At 43.0% G+C, this 21,613-nt stretch overlaps 1 protein-coding gene across 1 annotated transcript in view; it reads left to right on the top strand.

Moving 5' to 3' along the window:
• The first annotated feature begins 4,589 nt into the window (after positions 1-4,589).
• The window catches only part of AHCY (adenosylhomocysteinase), a 38,223-nt gene continuing 21,199 nt past the window's right edge, over positions 4,590-21,613 (top strand). The window contains exons 1-4 of the mRNA XM_015413387.1: positions 4,590-4,708; positions 10,671-10,861; positions 12,312-12,387; positions 15,008-15,160. Coding sequence (XP_015268873.1) covers positions 4,681-4,708; positions 10,671-10,861; positions 12,312-12,387; positions 15,008-15,160 — 448 coding nt within the window. The 5' untranslated portion in view covers positions 4,590-4,680. The remainder of the gene's footprint in view (positions 4,709-10,670; positions 10,862-12,311; positions 12,388-15,007; positions 15,161-21,613) is intronic.

Genomic DNA, 21,613 nt, shown 5'->3' with positions numbered 1-21,613 from the left:
GGATTCATGCTGGCAGCATAAGCTGAAAGCAGCAGCAGCTTATGTTAGTGTCAGCCTGGCTGACAGAAGGAGCAAAGAGGATTAGAAAGGAGATGTTTCATGTTCTAGAACTTTGCATGCTCTTTCCTCAAGCCATCTAGTGGTCTTGATTCAACTACTGTATGAATAAAGCAATCCAAGCTATTATGCTTCTCCAACTGGCTATAATGTATTATCTGAGAGACCTCCCAGAATCTTATGCAGTATTGCACAGGATACAACTCTTGGATATTGCACAGTATGTGATATGCTTACACATTAGATTCAGTTAGGCAACCCTGGCACATGTGCCAGTAGTGGCACACCAAACCATTTTGTTTGGCACTCAAGCAGCTGAGGGAGTGGAAGCACCTCTGGGGCCAGAGGAAGGCAACAGGCTTGGCTTAGTTTGATCACCGCCTCCCAGACCTGCAAAACTCCCAGTTGAGTCTATGGTGAGTGCTTGCAGTGCTGGAGTTTGGCTTGCTCCAAGTGTGTCTGGGCAAATACACTCCTCATTTCCCCCACCCCTTTGTTTGCTAGCACACCAGCATCTTCACAGGTGATGGTGGAAAGTGCTGTCAGGTCATACCCAACCCCATACGGTTTTCAAGGAGAGAGATGAACAGAGGGGTTTGCCGTTGCCTGCTTCTGTGTAGCGACCCTGGACTTCCTTGGTGGTCTCCCATCCAAACACTAACCATAGCTGATCCTGCTTAGCTCCCGAGATTTGGCAAGACTAGGCTAGCTTGGGCCATCCAGGTCAGCACAGGTATACGTTTCATTTTTTTCAGCTCTTGGGCCAGAATGGTTGCTTAAACTGTATGATTCTTTATTAGTGCCCATATATTTTTTCTGTTGTACCCAGGAACCATAACTTTATAGCTGGCAAACTTGATGCTGTTGCCAGATCTGAGAGAGAGCCTGCTCCTTTAAGGCTGCAACTCTCTGCCCATTTACTTGTAAAATCTCTGGGATTTACTTCCAGGTAAACATGTATAGCAATGAGCTGCATAAGTGCACAGTTCACCAAATGCAGCTTCTTCCAATCATAGTAAAATTCTCAAATATAAAAAGGCATGTTTTGGATCTATGCCTGGGTTCTTTATATCTGGATAATTCAAGGGAAATGTGAGTAAGATAGACGAAAGGTTCAAAAGGGTGTGTGTGTGTATTTTACTATTAACAGAACCCGGGACAGATGGGCCCCATGTGCTGCTGCTCTGAGCCCCACCTCCACCGCTGCAGTGCAGCCAGAAACAGGAGTTTCCAACTCTGGATTGGGAAATTCCTGGAGATTTGCAGGTGGAGGCTGGGGAGGTCAGTGTTTATGGAGGGGAATGACTGCAGAGGTGTAATGCCATAGAGTCAACTCTCCAAAGCAGCCATTTTCTCCATTGAAACTGATCTCTGGATAGAGACCAGCTGTAATTCCAAGAGCTCTGTAGGCCCCACCTGCAGGCTAGCAACCCTAGGCACAGGTTCAGTACTGTTAGCAAGGAGGAACATGGAAGTGGCTCCCCCCTCTCCCCCAGTTCCATTCAGCCCAGGCTGGCAAAAAGAAGCACATGCCCAGCAGTGCCCAGCTTTGTCCTGCTTAGCCCATAAGGAGAAGCACAGTCATGGCTGTTCACCCTGCTAGCCCCACTTTGCTAGCCCGCATGCTGGAGAGAAGCATAGGCAAAAATATGGCAAGTGAAGTTCATTGTAGGTAAGTGTAAAGTGATGCACACTGGAATTTTTAAAAAATCCCAACTCTAGATATATGCTAATGGGATCTGAACTGGCTGAGAGGGAAAGAAATATTGGGTTGATAGTGCCATGAAAATGCTGACTTACTGTGTGGCCACAGTGAAAAAGGCAAACTCTGTGCTGGGGATTATTAGAAAAAGAATCTAAAAACAGCCAAATATTATAGTGCCCTTGAAAATGGGTACTGTGTGCAGTTCTGGTCTCTATATCTCTAAAAGGGCATTGCAGAGCTGGTTAGACTGGAGCTGGAAAAAGTACAGAACCCAGATGAATAAGGGATTGGAGTATTTTTCCTATGAGGAAAGGCTGGAGAGCCTGGAATTTCTTGGTTTAGAAAAAAGAAAAAGAATAATCAAATCATAGAGTTGGAAAGGGCCATACCGGCCATCGAGTCCAACCCCTGCTCAATGCAGGACCAGCTTAGTGTATCCCTGACAAGTGTTCATCCAGCCGATGCTTAATGACTGCCAGTGAGGGGGAGCTCACCACCTCCTTAGGCAGCTGATTCCACTGTTGCACAACTCTTACTGTAAAACAACAACATAATATCCAACTGGTACCTCTCTTTCTGTAATTTGAATATCCAACTGGTACCTCTCTTTCTGTAATCTGAAACCATTATTGCGAGTCCTATTCTCAGCTGCCAGCAGGAACAGCTCCCTACCCTCCTATAAATGACAGCCTTTCAAATACTTAAAGAGAGCAATTGCATCCCCCCTAAACTGCCTCTTTTCCAGACTAAATATTCCCAAGTGTCTTAGCCTTTGCTTGTAGGGCTTGGGCTCCAGGCCCTGATCATCCTTGTCACTCTTGTCACTTTTGCATCTGCTCCAGTCTGACCATATCCTTTTTGACATGAGGCATCCAAAACTGCACACGTCAATATGGCGTCAGTGGGCGTCAACATGGCAAATGGGATTCAATGTGGCCAAGTGCAAGGTGATGCACATTGGAGCCAAAAATCCTAACTATAAATACACGTTGATGGGGTCCGAACTGGCAGAGACTGACCAAGAGAGAGATCTTGGAGCCGTAGTAGATAACTCAATGAAAATGTCTAGACAGTGTGCGACTGCAATAAAAAAGGCCAACACTATGATGGGGATTATTAGTAAGGGAATTGAAAACAAATCAGCCAGTATCATAATGCCCCTCTATAAATCGATGGTGCGGCCTCATTTGGAGTAGTGTGTAAAGTTCTGGTCACCACACCTCAAAAAGGATATTATAGCATTGGAAAAAGTGCAGAAGAGGGCAACTAGAATAATAAAAGGGTTGGAACACTTTCCCTATGAAGTAAGGTTAAAATACTTGGAGCTCTTTAACTTGGAGAAACGACAGCGCTTTAGCTTGGAGAAAAGACGGCATATAAGATAATGCATGGGATAGAACAGGTTGAGAAAGAAGTACTTTTCTCCCTCTCTCACAATACAAGAACTCGGTGGGCACTCAATGAAATTGCTGAGCAATCAGGTTAGAACAGATAAAATGAAGTACTTCTTCACCCAAAGAGTGATTAACACTTGGAATTCACTGCCACAGGAGGTGGCTGTGGCTACAAGCATGGACAGCTTCAAGAGGGAATTAGATAAACATATGGAGCAGAGGTCCATCAGTGGCTATTAGCCACAAGGTATAGATAGGGACTCTCAGGCTGGGGGGGGGCAACAGTGGGAGGGCTTCTAGTGTCCTGGCCCCACTGCTGGCCACTGTGCGATGGAGTGTTGGACTAGATGGGCCATTGGCCTGATCCCACATTGGCTTCTCTTATGTTCTTGTGTTCACACAGTACTCCAGGGTGCAGCCTGATCAATGCAGTATACAGTGGGACATCCAAGTGACATCTTGTAACTTGGATATTATGCCTCTGTTGATACACCCCAACACCACGTTAGCCTTTTTTTGCCACTGTATCTCACTGACTGCTATCCAGAAGTGTGTCCATCATCCAGTATGCGTGCTTCTCGTTTTTGTTACCCAAATGCAAAACTCTGCACTTATCCTTATTGAACTGCATCTTGTTCACATCAGCCCACTTTTCCAGTGTGTTTAGATCTCATTATTTATAAAAATATTGAAAAGTACTAGGCCCAGAACCATGCCCACTGGCACCACTGGATACCTCCTTCCAATGATGAAATGCCATTGACAAGTACTCTTTGGGCACTGCTCTCCAACCAGTTCCCTATCCACCTAACTATCCTAGGGTCCAGTCCATAGTTCTCTAGTTTATCCATCAGAACATCATGGGAAACCCTGTCAAAAGCTTTCAAAAGGGAATACTTATTTACTCAAGAAGCAATTAAATTGTGGAATTCACTAGTCTGATCCAGCAGGGCTCTTCTTACATCGCTATGGCACAGTGGTCTTGATTTAAGGACAGTGTTGGCTTGATAGACAATGTTTTAAAAAATCACAGTTGCCTTTTATTGGAAACAGCTTTTTTAAAAGCTGGAGATCCTTGATCATTCAGGGACCATTAGTTTTCTTTTAAAGCCATCTGTGACTTTCTCTCCTTCTACAGGGCTAAGCCTCGTTCCTTCAGGAGGCGCACATGCCGCCACAAAAGGCTGAGGGAGGGAGAGAGGGGTACAACAAGCACCGCTCTGAACCAAAGGGCACCAGCAAAGACGCGTGACACCTTCCGAGGCACCGCCCCCGACGTCAGTACTAGTAGCACACACCCCTACCGAAGCGCTGTGCTTAACGTGAGCACCGGCGAGCCTTCTGCGCATTCCAGGGCCACGCCCACCTCATGGCCTGCATGGGGATTGGTGGAAACGGCTTCACACAATTGTGAAAGGAGGCGAGTCTATTTAAAGCCAGCCTTTTGCCGCCAGCCGGCTCCCGCCACCTTTCGCCCCTCCTCTTGCTCAAGCGCTATCGTGCTCGGGTTGCAAAAGCTCCAGGATGTCGGACAAGCTGCCCTACAAAGTTGGTAAGTGGTTTTCTTCCTGTCCTCCTGGGGGCTGGGGAGCTGCCACCGTGCAAGGCCTGTGAAGGTAGCCTGGATAATCACAAACGTCCAGGTGGTGGTACTTCCAAGTTCAGTTTCCCGTGGGGTTGGCTTGGGCGGCGTGGATGGTTCGCTTCCACCACAGATTGTTTCGTTTAACCGGACGTCTATAAGCGGCGTGCATCTTTATGCCCCAGGGGTGTTACGTTGATTCTTTCCACTTAGAAGCCACGTGCACGCGCAGAACTGCCTTCCTTATACAGTGGTTTTGGCCATTAAAAGTAGCTATTCATGCTAGCTCTGTTTTGGTCCGTGTGTATGTGTTTGTTATTTTTGCTTTTTTACAAACGGACTTCAGCGTGAGTAGCTGGCGTTTAAGCCTCTGAGCAAACTCCATGTGGCCTCTGGCGGGAGCAGTCGCTTCTGGGAGTTGTAGTACCTTGGATTCACAGATAGACGGAGTGTGATGTAGTCTAGTGTACGCGGAGACTACATTTCCTATAATTTTTTCAGGGACCATGCTGTCAAGCTGCCGCTGGCCTCTTACTATACTCAGCACACTGGAGATGTCTGCCAATAGTCCGCGTTACAGAGGAGCTAGGCTATTTTGAAATGAGCTTCAAGAGGTGCGTCAGAGTTGAGAGTTGTCCCTTTCAAAAATAAATAAAAAGACACACAGTTTGTCCAGTTGCGTAAAAGCAGGTATTTTGCAAAGTCACGACCGCATTGGCCTTTGCACTCAAACGAAGAGCAGTGACTATAAGGAAAACTTCTCTTTATCGGTGGACTGTTCCTCAGTTGGAAAAAACCTTATTCTGTTTCAACTAGAGTTATTTTTCCAATTCATTCCTCTTCCTAAATAGTGTGTTTGGTTTAGACTTTCTTCTGAGTGCCTCCACCATTAATAAAGAGAGCTACGTTTGCCCCTGTTTGCATGTTTCAGGGATCGCATATATGTGTGCACATCTGTTCAAGATAACCAAGGCATTTTGACTTTTCAAATTAAACCAGGAACCAGAAGCTGAAAAAACATAGGTGTTCAATTGCACATTCTGTTCTACATATGTTGAATATAACTTGAGAATTATTTAGGAGAAAGTGGTGCCTCTTCAGGTCACAACTGACTTGTGGCAACCCTATCCGTGGGGCAAGAAATGAGCAGAGGTGATTTGTCATTGTCTTCATCCATTAGCAACCCCAGTCTTTCTTGGTGGTCTTCCACTGAAGTACTAACCATGACTGACCCTACTTAGCTTCCAAGTTCTACCTCACATATAAAGGAAAAAATCAAGTGTCCACTGTACACAGACTGTATGTGCATTCACTTTTAACTTGTGAAGAAGGCTATTGTACTGATCCATTGCCAAACATGTGGACAAGGGGGATCCAATAGATATTGTTTACCTTGACTTCCAGAAAGCTTTTGATAAAGTTCTTCATCAAAGGTTCCTAAGTAAGCTAAAAAATCATGGGATAAAAGGACAAGTCCTCACACAAAAGGACAAGTCCTCACATAAAAGGACAAAAGGACAAGTCCTTTTATGGATCAAAAACTGGCTAATTAATAGAAAACAGAGAGTGAGTATAAATGGGCAGTTCTCTCAGTGGAGGGGGGTAAGCAGTGGGGTACCGCAGGGATCAGTACTTGGTCCACTGCTTTTTAACTTGTTCATTAATGATTTGGAGTTGGGAGTAAGCAGTGAAGTGGCTAAATTTGCGGATGATACGAAGTTGTTCAGGGTGGTGAAAACCAGTGAGGATTGTGAGGCACTCCAAAGGGATCTGTCAAAGATGGGCAAGTGGGCGTCAACATGGCAAATGGGGTTCAATGTGGCCAAGTGCAAGGTGATGCACATTGGAGCCAAAAATCCTAAATATAAATACACATTGATGGGGTCTGAACTGGCAGAGACTGATCAAGAGAGAGATCTTGGAGTTGTAGTAGATAACTCACTGAAAATGTCGAGACAGTGTGTGACTGCAATAAAGAAGGCCAATGCTATGCTGGGGATTATTAGGAAGGGTATTGAAAACAGATCAGCCAATATAATAATGCCCCTATATAAATCAATGGTGAGACCTCATTTGGAATACTGTGTGCAGTTCTGGGCACCACACCTTAAAAAAGATATTATAGCTTTGGAAAAAGTGCAGAAAAGGGCAACTCGAATGATAAAAGGGTTGGAACACTTTCCCTATGAGGAAAGGTTAAGGCGCTTAGGGCTCTTTAGCTTGGAGAAACGACGACTGAGGGGTGACATGATTGAGGTTTATAAGATTATGCATGGGAAAGAGCAGGTAGAGAAAGAGGTACTTTTCTCCCTTTCTCACAATACAAGAACCCGTGGGCACTCCATGAAATTGCTGAGCGGTCGGGTTAGAACGGATAAAAGGAAGTAACAGTGGGATGGCTTCTAATGTCCTGGCCCCACTGGTGGACCTCCTGATGGCACTGGTATTTCTGGCCACTGTGTGATACAGAGTGTTGGACTGGATGGGCCTTTGGCCTGATCCAACATTGGCGTCTCTTATGTTCTTATGTTCATTTTATCAAAGGAGTACGTGTGTTGGTCCTGTTCTGCTGTATTCGCCAGCATCCTTGTGTAGTGGTATGCTGACAGGGAATGACTGGCTTGAAGTTACTCACTGACAATGGGGGTTTGAACTGGTTTCTCTTGGAATCTAGTCTGACACTTACACTGGCTAGGAGACCTATTAAGCACATGGAGTCTTGTCATGTATCTGAAAGGGCAGTAGAACTGGATAGTGAAAGTACAGTCGTGCTGCAAAACTGGAGAAGCTTCCAGGCCTAAATGCTTTCCAGTATATTAGTCACTATAGTATAGAATTGCTAAAAAATCACTTGTGTGTCTCAAGAGTCTCAAGCTGTATAGCTATCTGGTCAAAATATGCCAATGTGTGGAAGCCACAAATGAGTGAGGTTTTGTTTGTTGCAAATTTCACACTGTTTTTCATTGATATCTTGAAAAGGCTCTGATGGTTTGGTGCAATGTTCCCTCTAAGCTGTGGAGTCTTGCGAGCAAAAAATATGCCAATGTGTGGAAGCCACAAATGAGTGAGGTTTTGTTTGTTCAAATTTCACACTGTTTTTCATTGATATCTTGAAAAGGCTCTGATGGTTTGGTGTTTTGCTTTTTAAAAAAAAGGGGGGGGGAAACTACTGTAGAGTTAGTTGAGGCTCATCTTTATCTATGAAGTAGCTTGCATCAGCACTTCTGTGCCTTTTCAAAAACCCTGTAAAATTAACCAGAGATGGCGCTCTCTTAGGTTGGTTCCTAGGAAACTCCCATGAATCTGGGAAATAAGACTTTGGAAGGACTTTAGTCCTAGATCCTTGGGTATTTCTTTGCTTTTGAGTCTGTCTAGCAGAAATGGCAACCGAGGGAGCTGTCTGAACCACAAAGGGCAGCAGAAGTTGCTGATGAAACAAATTACTTGGGTTAATGAAATACCAGTGTAAGCTGTAAGGGAACCAAAAGGGAATTAACCATTAAATTCTGATCAAGGTCTATTGGCATAAGGAGATGCTGTGATGAAGGATGTTGGTTAGAATGGCCTGAAGGGGTGGTTAGAGTAGGTTCTATAGCCCACTTTTCTCTACCCTAAGGAGTCTCAAAGCAGCTTACAATTGCCTTTCCCTCCCCACAACAGACACCTTGTGAGAGAGGTGGGGCTGAGAGAGTTCTGAGAGAACTGTGACTGGCTGAAGGTCACTCAGGCTTTATGTGAAGGAGTAGGGAATCAAACCCGGTGTCCAAATTAGAGTCAGCTGCTCTTAACCACTGCACCATGCTGGCTCTCTGGTTGATTCTCCCCCCCCCCCCCCCCCGGGCATGTACCTAAAACTCCTGTGTCATCCACATTTGAGTACTTAAAATGTTCTTTTTCTTTTGTTAAAAAAAGCCATCAGGATCTGCATAAGACCTGACTTTTTTGCAGCCAAATCTTCTGTTCCAGTTACTGAAAACCACTGAAGGAAATAGCTTCTTGTGGGTTTCATCGGTAACCTGCAGTGTGGTGCCTTTCTGTATTTCTAAAATTCATTTGAAATCCCATTTACTAAGGGATGGAAGAGCAAAGGAAAGGGGGAAGGTAAAATGAATTTATACTATTCCTTCTCTTCCCCCATTCCCATTATGGTTTTCACTTTTGGTTGGCTCTTGCAACTGCTTGAGATTCAGATGCCTGGATAAGACAGGTGCTGGATTCTTTGAGCAGCTGAAGGAAGGAGATGCCATTAATAAGAACATAAGAGAAGCCAATGTTGGATCAGGCCAATGGCCCATCTAGTCTAACACTAAATAAATGCATATTCTGTAAAAGCGCTATAAGAACAGTCTTGCTGGATGAGGTGAAAGGCTGTTTAGTTCACCATTCTGTTTCCAGCAGTGACCAGCCAGATGCATCTGGGAATTTCACAAGGAAGACACCTTTAATCTAGAACCCGGATTCCAGGAAGAGCCACAATGAAGGAAGATAAATGCGGGATCTTAGAACAGGAGCTCCCTGAGATAGTTGTGTGAGAATCAGGTATATCCCCCACTCTGTTCTATTATCTCAGGTCCAAATGGATCCTTGAACAAAGGTTCTCAGCAGAAGAATTATAAAGATAAGATCTTTGTAGCGGTAAAGTTTTTGTAGCACTTCAGAAAGAGACGGGAAATTGCATGTATGCCTTAAGCAACAATGGTGCAATCATATCTTCAACAGCTTTTTTGAAAGGGGAAGGAATTGGGGCGAAGAACAAACCTGAGACCTCATTTAAGAGACAAAAGCTTGTAGTAGGACATGAATTGTTTCTATTTCATTACTGCCCTGACTTTCTCCCCAGTGGGGACCCAAAGTAGCTTACATTGGTATCGTTCTCATCTCCTCCATTTTATCCTCACAACAATAACCCTGTGAGGTAAATTAGACTGAGAGAGTGACTGGACCAGGGTTACCCAGTGAGCTTCCATGGCAGTCTGGGGGTTTGAACCTGGGTTTCCCAGGTCCTAGTCTGAGACACTAACTGCTGTGCCACACTGGCTCTTGTGCATGGTGCTTATCCTTCAAATACTTCTCCAGACTTCATAGGATTGTTGGAAGGGGGGGGATTTTAAATATACAGGACTGAAAAACACAAGCTGTATTTATTAAGAATATTCATTGTAAAAAAAAGATTTCGGCCATTGGATGTTGCAGAGCTGACAGGTGTTCTGTATCTTTAGAAATACCTCTTTATTTTGGAGTGTGACAATTCTATATAATATGCATGAGCTAAACCTCTGTAGACACTCAGCAAAACAAATATTCTTTCGTGCAAGCTGTCATTTTATACAGCTTAGGGACTTCTACGCTTAATGTGTGATGCTATCCTAAGCAGAGTTACGCCCTTTGAAATCTTTTGAAGTCAGTGAATTTGGAAGGGTGCAACTGTTGAGGTTTGTGGTGTTGGTCCACCTATACATCAAAGGTATGGCTGTGAAAATGTATTCAGAATATAGAAATGCTTCATCATCTAGGACCATAGGCGCATAATCCGTTGAGTAGTCATCTTTAAGAGGGAATCAAGAAGGCCTTCTCCTCTTTCTTCCAGCTGCTGTGCGGTATGTTTCTTTATAGCTTTGTAGCAGTTGTGCTGTCAATGTCAATAAGGATGCTTTGTGGTGTTGGTCCACCTATACATCAAAGGTATGGCTGTGAAAATGTATTCAGAATATAGAAATGCTTCATCATCTAGGACCACAGAAGCATAATCCGTTGAGTAGTCATCTTTGAGAGGGAATCAAGAAGGCCTTCTCTTTCTTCCAGCTGCTGTACGGTATGTTTCTTTATAGCTTTGTAGCAGTTGTGCTGTCAATGTTAATAAGGATGCCTGAATGAACCATAGCTTTGTGTGTGTGTGTGTTCCAACCACCTGTTTCTCTCTCTCTACTTACAGCTGACATCAGCCTCGCAGACTGGGGTCGCAAGGCCCTTGAGATTGCTGAGAATGAGATGCCAGGGCTGATGAAAATGCGGGAGATGTATTCTGCATCAAAGCCGCTGAAAGGAGCACGAATTGCTGGTTGCCTACACATGACTGTGCAGACTGCAGTTCTGATTGAAACTCTGATAGCCCTGGGTGCTGAGGTAAAGTTACAGGTTCCCTTGATAACATTTGCGAGTAATAAGCCCTTGAATATTGTGGTTCAAGGTGGAGTCAGACACTGCATACTCAGTACTGCCAAGGAAAGAGTCCTCTTATAAAATAAAAATACACTGGATCAGACCATTGGTTCATCAAGATCATTATTGTCTACTCAGACTGGCAGTGGTTCTCCAGGGCCTCAGGTAGAGGTCTTTCACATCATCTAGTGCCTGGTCCTTTCAGCTGCAAGGGCCTCAGGTAGAGGTCTTTCACATCACCCAGTGCATGGTCCTTTCAGCTGCAGATGCTAGAGACTGAACCTGGGACCTTCTGCATGCCAAGTAGATGTTCTACCACTGAGCCATGGCCCCTCCCCTGAAGAGATATCCTTTTAGGACAAGTGTGTGGAAGCCTTTTATACATACAGCTAGTCTCTTAAGTGTGCTTGAGATCCAAAGGTGGAAGACACATCAAGATGCTGTTTTGTGAGCCAGCCTGGTATAGTGGTCAGAATGTGATCTAGGGTCTGTGAGATGCAAGTTCAAATCCCCACTGTAGTGTAAAGTTTGCTGGGTGGCCAGTCAGCCTTGATTTCCTCTCAGGATGGTTTGGGGGGTAAAATGGCGAAGGGAGAGTCACATAAGCTGCACTGAGCTCTGTGGAGGAATGGTGGGATTATGCAGGTGAGAGAAATAAAGATTTGGCACAATGCTAATTCTTTTCTCCCGACCCCAAATTGTTTTGCAGTTGCTGCTTAGTGGATTGAGAGCACTCAGCCCGTATACAACGCTTTGTGGTCAGGGGCTGCGCTTTGGTGCTGTGCTCTGTGTGCTCATGTAATCAGAGCTGAAGTTGGTGGGACACAGAACAGGTTTTTTTCCATAGTGGCCCCTAGATTTGGAATTTGCTGCCTTGCTCTTGGCTTTCTGATGATCTGTACAAACTGTCTTATTCTGGAGGGTATTTGGTGAACCGATTCTCTGAAGTTCTGCTGTTTATTTTTACTGTCATTTTAATACTATTTTTATTGCTTGCTTTATTTTAGGATCATTTGCTTACTGTAGTACAGATTTTATGGTGAGGGTTGTGCTGCTGCAAGTTGCCATTTTTAAGACTGCAGCTTTTAATTCTGTTAATTTTTATTCTTATCTGGAAGCTCCCTTTGAGTGCTACTTCAGTAGAAAAGCAGGCAAAATAAAACCAGGTTGTGCAGAAAGCATTCTAGAAGTCTTGTAGAGGCAGGCTTCTTAACAGTTGCTTGCTTTGTTGGGTTGCATTTCTGTCCATGAAGTTTCCTACAAAGCACATTAGCTTCCTGATCTGATAATTGATAATGAGTGTCTTCCTGATTTTTTTGTCCTAAGCTGTTGGGGTTTTTTTTAGTTCCAGGGGGGTGGGGGGGCGGAATTAAAGCTTAGTGTTTATGGATGTGCTTGGGCTTGTTTGTTCCAGGTGCAGTGGTCAAGCTGCAACATTTTCTCCACTCAAGATCATGCTGCTGCAGCTATTGCCAAAACTGGAGTTCCTGGTAAAAAAAAAAATTCATTTTGCATTAATAATCGAATTTCCTGGTAACTTGTTTTGCTTGGTCCACTGACTGTCAAATGACATGAAGGAGCAGGCTGTCCTGCTTGCATCAGAGCAGAAGAAATGTTGTTGTTTTGCTTCCCTATGTGGAAAGAGTTTTCAGCCTGAATGTGGGGCTGACAAGACAGAATTCTACAGATCAGTCTCCCTAGCGAGAAGTGCTGGAGTTACCAGGCTAAACAGGCTAAACAGGCCAATGCTGCTTTCAGGTTAGTTTAGAGTGAAAACATAGATCTTAAGAGTAAGCTACAGAATGAAAATACTTATGAATAACCTTGTGTAGTGCAGGATGATGCATGCTCATTCTGACATTGATAAGTGTTGTGGATTTGGAAAGTGCTAGCAGAGTTGTTCCTTGGGTAGGGTGCATTGCTGCTCCACAGAAGCCACTGTTCACCTACAATGGCAGGGGCAAGGTGGGTCCTCAGACCCTATGTTCCATGTGCTTTCAGCCCCAAAGTAACTTTTCTAAAAAGCAGCAATGTAAAATCAGTAACATCAAACACTTCACTTGCTGACTGGTTATTCTGTCAGGTGGCCCATCTGATGGAATTATTTGCATATACCACCAGTATTAACCATTGCTTGTTGACTGCCCTCTATAAAACAAATGCCCGTGGGCTGCATTTAAACATCCCATGTTGAATGCGTGGAAGTTAGAGAAAGTTGAAACAAGGTAATGTGTGTGTGTGAAGCTTCTTCTATAACACACCTATGAAATACTGGTGGGAAGCTGACATCAGCACGATGTCATGAAATATTGCTCAAAACACAGTGTCAGTTGACCTCTCAAGTTCTTCTCTGGCTCTTTTGGTTACAGCAATGTTGCCTTTTCTTTTTGTGAACTCTAAAGTATTTGCAACTGAGGCAGGGACATGTGTAACCAAAGAAAAGGATCAAAGTTCACAGGTACTGACTTCATCAGAAGAGAAAGATCGTATTTGTTTGTCTGATCAGTAATGTCCAATAACATTAAAATAATGGTTGATAGGCTTAGTTCAGCCTTCATTAAAAAAAATTACTTGATCACCCATGTGTTGAATCAGAAGTCCCCACATCACAAAACAATTTGCAACTACAGGGCAAAGAAGTTGAGTACACACAAATATTTGAATTTTTCAGATAGAAAAGGCAAACTGTATATTACTAGTTAAAGGATTGTAATTCTGAACTAAGCAAAACAATTACCTATGATTACTTTACAAAAGGGAATTTTTCTTTGACAAAGTATTAATTTTTTTTCATAGCTACATGGGAACATAAGAATATAAATAGACTGTATACCCACAGGAAGACTGGTGTGTCAAGACCAGCACCTAACTTACAATCAGATTAATAGTTGTGTTCTTTTGAATTCTAAACTACTAAGGTCTGTGTTGCATTCATGGAGAATTTCTGCTGATGGAAGTAGGCATTTTTTACTGCTTTCCCCCATCCCACAGCACAGCAATGGCACCCCCCCCCCCGGGCTGTTCCTGGGTACTTCCTGTCGCCTGAAAACAGTATTGTGAGGATCATTTGGGACTGCAGTAGAAGGGGAATGCAAGGAAGTTGTGTTCTGCAAATTGAAATCCCTTCCACACAATGGAAAGTACTGGTAGATCGAAGCCTGTAGTGTAGAATAAGTATTAGGGATTTTGTCTTGCAAGTCTTGGAATAAACTAAGGGTCAATATAATACCAACCAAACCTGAAGTAGTGGTGTATTCTTCCGAAAGAACTTAAATATGTTTCTGAGTTTCTTGAAATGATTGAAGGTCGATCTGAGTATAAATGTATATTAGATATGATATGGGAAGCAACTGTGGAGATTGGAGGCAGAATTATCCTCTGTGTTAGCTCTTCAAGTACAAAAGGAAAGATACACAGAGCATTAGCTTGTAGTGCCTCTCAAAATGTGGACTTACGTGTTTGGGCATGTTGTATGATGAATGGCTACTTCAGGTGCCTGTGAAGTGTGAAGAACGAGACAACATTGTTACTTCCGGAGTTCTCCATACCTCCTTAAATCACTTGCTTGAAAAAGGTGAGGCCTGAAGCTGTTCTGGTTAGAAAACAAGGCAGCATAGCCATGCCACCACACCCTTCCTTCTCATCTCTGCTCACAGCCCACCTTGTCTGTGAGACCTCAGACACCAACACTTCAGTCCTGAATCATCTTTTGAAACAAACAATGTATAACTGGAGATAAACATTCTTATTTATCTTTAGATCCTCCTCCTTTCCTTCTTTGTCTCCCCTTTGTCAAATTTGAGATGCTAAGTCCCTTGGGGCAAAGAGCTTTTTTAAAAAAAATTAAATTCATACGTGCATGTTGGTGTTTGCATCCAAGAGAAGCTGATGGTTTTTGATTAAGGTCTTAACATTCAGAGGCAAAATATCCTTTTCTCTTCAGACATAACTGAACTACTTTGATTTTTGGCTATTAGGCAGAGATTAGTCTCTTCTTGTTGCCTGAAGGAAGATTACTGCAGACTACCAGGATAGCCTCTCCATTTGTTTGGCTCTAAAACTGTTCTAAGGCTTGACTTTAATGAACTTCTCTGCTTGATTTGGTTCTAGTGTATGCATGGAAAGGGGAAACAGATGAGGAGTATGTATGGTGCATTGAGCAGACCCTCCATTTTAAGGATGGACAGCCCTTGAATATGATTCTAGATGATGGTGGCGACCTCACCAACTTGGTTCACACCAAATACCCACAGCTCTTAAAAGGTAACTGTGCCTCATCTTCCATAAGCATTTCAGTTTGCAAAATGGGAAAGGAGATTTCCTCCAGTTATCCAGAGATTCTGGTAAATCCTCAGGGAGATATTAATTTACATATACATCTACTAAGGCTTAGTCCATTTGGGTGATGGTGGTGCTGAAGCAGGTATACACCCTTGACATTAAGCTTGATCCAATATACTATGCAGAAGCCTTATATAAGATAGCCCAGTTCATTGTCCTTCTCTCTCAAACTGAGGGAATGATTGTGTTCACTGGGGCATCACACCATCTGGTGTTCAACTGGTGTGTGTGTATTGCTTTTATGTCATGGAAGGGAGCAAGATTTATACATGGTAAAGTGGTAACACAAATAATTTTTTTTTTTTTGCGATGGTACCTGGTAAGTATAATATCTGTTGGGACTGTCGTTACAAGTTGAAACATTGATGTTTTTCTGTCTTGTAATTAATATGTGTAATCCTAAAGCCTTTAGGCAAAATGCAAGGGCTCTTAACTGGATGCTGTGTCACCCTCCCTTCCTTGATTGGCAGAGATGAGCAAATGGTTCCCTAAATAGTAAGGGGTGGATTCTATCTAGTGCAAATAGAGCAGGGTTTCTAGAAGTAGCCATCCTGTCTCCCCTTCTTGCTGCTGTGCTCCCTGGGTTTGTTGGCCCCTGGGACCACCATGGTGGCAGAAGAAAGTGGGGTTCTGCAACTGGAGGGGGAATCAGCAAATATTTCCCCCTTTTCTGCTGGTGGAAGTGTTTCTTAAGTGTGGGAAGCATTGTTAGAATTCAGTACTGAACGACGTGGGAAAAATACAGGCATATAGTCTTTCCACTCATGAGTTCAGAGTTTATATTTTGGGATTATTTTATTGGTTCAACATGAGTCCTATAAAATAAGTGCCATTTATTCTGTAATTGTACTCTTAATCATAAACATGGTAGTTAGTAAATGGATACCTCTGATATCTTGGAACAGGGTCAAGCCACAGTTATATGTCCAGTTTCATGTCTGAAAAATGGAATTGTTCTTCCAGTGAACGTTGGCTAGTGAAATTTTCAGATGCTTTTGTTTTTTTCTTTTAAAAATCCATCTGTCAGCAGAACCTGGGGATATTCTGGGATCTTGCTGACAGTAGAAGAATGATTTTGCATGAAATGAATGAAAATTAAGGGGAGGGCGGGGTATAAGTGGAATTAAATAAATAAATAAAATAAAGGTTCTCATAGCACATTCCAGTGAATGGCTCAATTTATGATGCCACTGCATCAGAAACTCGTATCTCCCCACTTACCTATTCCTTGTTTAAGATTTTGACAAAAATAGAAAAGCAGTTTTGATTTTCACATAGTTCTAAAAATCTTGTTGGAAATTCATCTGGCGTGTATCCCAGCCTGCAGTTCCAAAGACCTACAGGTACTTTCTGTCTCAGAAGACAGGGTAGTGATTTCTAAAAGTTCCCCTCCTATCACTGAAGACCCTACTTTGCCTGCTAGGCAACCTGTATGAATTTTGCAAATGAAGCAAATGCTCAAATATTCATGTTGTATGATTCCACATCTGCTAATGTTTGGAAGAAGGAAAAGCTATACAGAGGGCTGAAGCCCTAGCAGTTCTTCCTAATGCCCTGATATGATTGGACCCCACCAAACACTTTCAAGTCTGTCTTAGTGTCATAAAAGCTAGAGACCTTAAAAAACTAAGCTTTGATTCGTAGGAGGCTAATATGCATTCAGTTCCTGTACTTGCACAGTGGTAGATGGCAATTTGCAAGATGCTTTATGGACGGGGTGCCCTTAACCACATGCATAATTGTTTTATGTGTCAAAGACTGCAGGAATGTCTGATTTTTACAATATGGCTTTTGTGTTTTATCAAGAAACAGAAGCTTTCAAACGCGCCCTTCAGAACACTTGAAGACAGAGTGGAATTTTTTCCTTGTCAGGTTGCTAACATCCCATACATATCTTAAATTCTAATAGTCAGGTGTAGGCTGATCTGCAGATACTTAAATCCATGGACTGGGCCTACACTGACTAAGAACAGATAGTTTGGCAAACTTGGGGGACTCCCCAGGTTTGCAGAAAAAACTCAAAAAGGTTTAAAAATGCATTGGGGGTTTAAATCCCTCTGCCAATAAAATTGTTTTCTGCGCATGCACAGACAATGTACTTACCACCTCTTCCTCCTCTATCCAGTGGCAGCAACAACAGTGGGTGAAAGCAAGAAGCCTTGGCAGGCCCAGTGATGGAAGTTGGGAGCTGCAAGTGGCTTGCCATCAGTGACCGGGGGGTGGGGAGCCCCACTACGCCTTGTGCAGCTACTGCCCTTTGCTGCTGGTGGGGGAGGAGGAAGCCTAAGTGGGCCCCATGGTGGTTCCTGGGTGTTGTGCAGGTCTCACCAGCATCGATGGTGGTGGTGTGGAGAAGCCTCAGAGGCTGGGAAACATGCCTGTCTTGGTGGCAGTGATGGGGGAGGTAAGGGTTAGAGGGAGTCCCCACTTGTCAATATGTCTATTTCTCAGCATGGCCAAATCTATGGATACTTAAATTCAGGGAATGGACCCATGATCAGACTAAACAGATCTTTCTATGAACCTGAGAAAAACCTCAGATTTATGGGGAAATCTGAAACCTTAAAAAAAAAAAAGTACACACAACTAGGCATGGCCCAGGGCCAGCACTGCAATTTAGCCAAACTTTTCTCAGGGAGAGGCTGCTAGGGGTAGGGAAGGAGGGAAAACTGGATGGAGGGGGGGGGCACATAAAGGTAAGTAGGCTGATGGGTGGGAAGAAGAAAAGGAAGCCGGAAAGGAGAAAAACTCTATGGGGGCTTTCAGGGAACGGAAAGAGGAAATAGTGAGGGAGGAGAAAATGAGATGCCCCCACAAGTCCTTGCAGATGTATAATTATCAATTTTTTATAGTTATCAGTTGGCAAGTGTCCATGTACTGGGGATTGAGGGATATGATGAACAGGGTCCAGCAATTGGTAATTTAGCCCTATTGAAAAGTGACTTTACAAAATGCCCACTAGAGGGGGGCATAGCACTTTCGACTGTGCATTTCTTATGGGCAAGGAAACAAAATCAACTGCAAAGATGATGTCATCCAGGGGTGGAAAATGGTCAGTAAAAGTCAGGTTTTTTTTATCTTGGTCAGTAATTTGTCAGTTTACCCGATGGATATTCCACTGGACGTGATTGTGGATGAATGGAAACTTCTTAGACGTGAAGATGAAATTGCCAGTGAAACTTGTCGCATTGATATGTACTGGAATCAGTTCTTTGAAAAGACAAAACCATCTGGAATACCCGATGGATATTCCACTGGACGTGATTGTGGATGAATGGAAACTTCTTAGACGTGAAGATGAAATTGCCAGTGAAACTTGTCGCATTGATATGTACTGGAATCAGTTCTTTGAAAAGACAAAACCATCTGGAATACCCGATGGATATTCCACTGGACGTGATTGTGGATGAATGGAAACTTCTTAGACGTGAAGATGAAATTGCCAGTGAAACTTGTCGCATTGATATGTACTGGAATCAGTTCTTTGAAAAGACAAAACCATCTGGAATACCCGATGGATATTCCACTGGACGTGATTGTGGATGAATGGAAACTTCTTAGACGTGAAGATGAAATTGCCAGTGAAACTTGTCGCATTGATATGTACTGGAATCAGTTCTTTGAAAAGACAAAACCATCTGGAATACCCGATGGATATTCCACTGGACATGATTGTGGATGAATGGAAACTTCTTAGACGTGAAGATGAAATTGCCAGTGAAACTTGTCGCATTGATATGTACTGGAATCAGTTCTTTGAAAAGACAAAACCATCTGGAATACCCGATGGATATTCCACTGGACGTGATTGTGGATGAATGGAAACTTCTTAGACGTGAAGATGAAATTGCCAGTGAGACTTGTCGCATTGATACGTACTGGAATCAGTTCTTTGAAAAGACAAAACCATCTGGAATACCCGATGGATATTCCACTGGACATGATTGTGGATGAATGGAAACTTCTTAGATGTGAAGATGAAATTGCCAGTGAGACTTGTCGCATTGATACGTACTGGAATCAGTTCTTTGAAAAGACAAAACCATCTGGAGATCCAAAATACCCACTGGTTACCAAGGTGGTGAAAACAGCATTATCACATGGTAGTGCGAACATAGAAAGAGGGTTTTCAATATCTGGACACATTTCAACCAGTGTTCCTTCTAAGCTGAGTTAGTGTGAGCTAGCTCAGTCTTTTAGCCTCTGGCTCACACATTTTTGTCTTAGCTCAGGAAGGATGGCTCCAGAGCAAACTAATTTATGCAGTAGCTAAATCGTTCGCTCACAACTTTAATACCGGTAGCTCACAAAGTAGAATTTCTGCTCACAAGACTGCACAGCTTAGAGGGAGCATTGATTTCAACCAATGAAAGGGCTAGCATGTCAGAGTGAACTTTGAATGCCCACCTGATGGTCAAAGAAACTTTATATCATGTTAATATCACAGGAACTTTTACAGATGGCAAGAGCAGCCCATGTTCATTATAAGCAATATTGTGATGAACAGTGTGTCATTAAAGAGAAGGAGCAAAAAGAAAGTGAAAAGGCAGAGGAGTTAGAACGGTTCAAGAAGATAGACAGTGAAAAGGATAGTATACAAGAGAAGGAAGCAAAACTGAAAAAGCTGGGACAAGAACAGAACAAGAATAGGATAATTGTTCAAATGTTGTCAAGTGATGCAACCAAACGTGTAAAGGAGGTTACTGAGAAAAAGGATATTGTGGGATTCAACATGACACAGCTCATGCTAGGAGGAGTGGAGAAAGCAAGGAAGAAGAGTACAAGAAAAAATGCTTGCGGATGCAGTGCAGAAAACTGTTGAGAAACTGAAGAGTTCATTAATAACTTTTTCAGCAAAAAAACAAAGATAAAATAAAAAAAGTCTTACCTTACAGTAATTATATTTCATTGTCATAATGATTACTTTATGTATGGTTTTTAATATGTTTTGCTGTTTTGTGTAGTTTTGTGTAGTGGTTAAGTGCGCGGACTCTAATCTGGGAGAACCGGGTTTGATTCCCCACTCCTCCACTTGCACCTGGCTGGATGGCCTTGGGCAAGCCGTAGCTCTGACAAGAGCTGTTCTTGAAAAAGAGCAGTTTCTGTCAAGAGCTCTCTCAGCCCCACCTACCTCACAGGGTGTCTGTTGTGGGGAGGGGAAGGGAAAGGAGTTTGTAAGCCGCTCTGAGACACCTTTGGGTAGTGAAGGGCATGGGGTATAAATCCAATCTCCTCTTCTTCTGATCTGCAGTATCTGATTATTTTTAAAAGGGAATCTGTTTTTGCCCTAAATTTTGTACAATAATGAAAACATTGTCCTATCTTCATTTTTAAAAATCAATAAAAAGGTGTGCAATGGCTGGCTATGGGGATGGCGGAGGCCAGATAATAATAATTTTTAATGAAGTCCTGGTTTTACTTTTAAAAGGCTAATTTATCAATAAAAGGTAAAGGTTTCCCTTGCTCGAAAGCCAGTCAAACCCGACTCTAGGGATGCAGTGCTCATCTCCGTTTCCAACCCGAAGAGCCAGTGCTATCCAAAGACATTTCCGTGGTCATGTGCCCGGCGTGTCTAAATGCTGAGGCACATGGAACACTGTTTCCTTCCCACCAAAGTGGTACCTATTTATCTACTTGAAATTTCTTGTTTTCGAACTGCTAGGTTGGCAGGAGCTGGAGCCAGAGACAGGAGTTCACTCCGTAACGCGGCACTAAGGTCTCAAACTGCTCAGCGTCTTAACCTCTGAGACACTGTGGCCACCTAACTTACCAATAGGCTGACATTAAATTGTTCAATAATTCGTAAGTTTTTTTGTCAGTATTTGGTCAGTTTTAAAATTTTGGTCTGCAAAATCAGTATTTTTAACCTTTCAGAACATTCAGTTGCTGACCTAAAAGTAGCAGTTCTCTTAGAAAGGAATTTCAAAGGGAGGTTAGAAAGAGAGACTGCTGAATTGAAAGCAAGGAAGAAGAGTACAAGAAAAAATGCTTGCGGATGCAGTGCAGAAAACTGTTGAGAAACTGAAGAGTTCATTAATAACTTTTTCAGCAAAAAAACAAAGATAAAATAAAAAAAGTCTTACCTTACAGTAATTATATTTCATTGTCATAATGATTACTTTATGTATGGTTTTTAATATGTTTTGCTGTTTTGTGTAGTTTTGTGTAGTGGTTAAGTGCGTGGACTCTAATCTGGGAGAACCGGGTTTGATTCCCCACTCCTCCACTTGCACCTGGCTGGATGGCCTTGGGCAAGCCGTAGCTCTGACAAGAGCTGTTCTTGAAAAAGAGCAGTTTCTGTCAAGAGCTCTCTCAGCCCCACCTACCTCACAGGGTGTCTGTTGTGGGGAGGGGAAGGGAAAGGAGTTTGTAAGC

Source organism: Gekko japonicus, unplaced genomic scaffold (assembly GCF_001447785.1).
Source record: "Gekko japonicus isolate JY-2015 unplaced genomic scaffold, Gekko_japonicus_V1.1 scaffold79, whole genome shotgun sequence".
In the NCBI taxonomy this organism is placed as follows: Eukaryota; Metazoa; Chordata; class Lepidosauria; order Squamata; family Gekkonidae; genus Gekko; species Gekko japonicus.
Note: the sequence above shows the minus strand (reverse complement) of the source record. Positions and strands in the feature narration are given on the sequence as shown.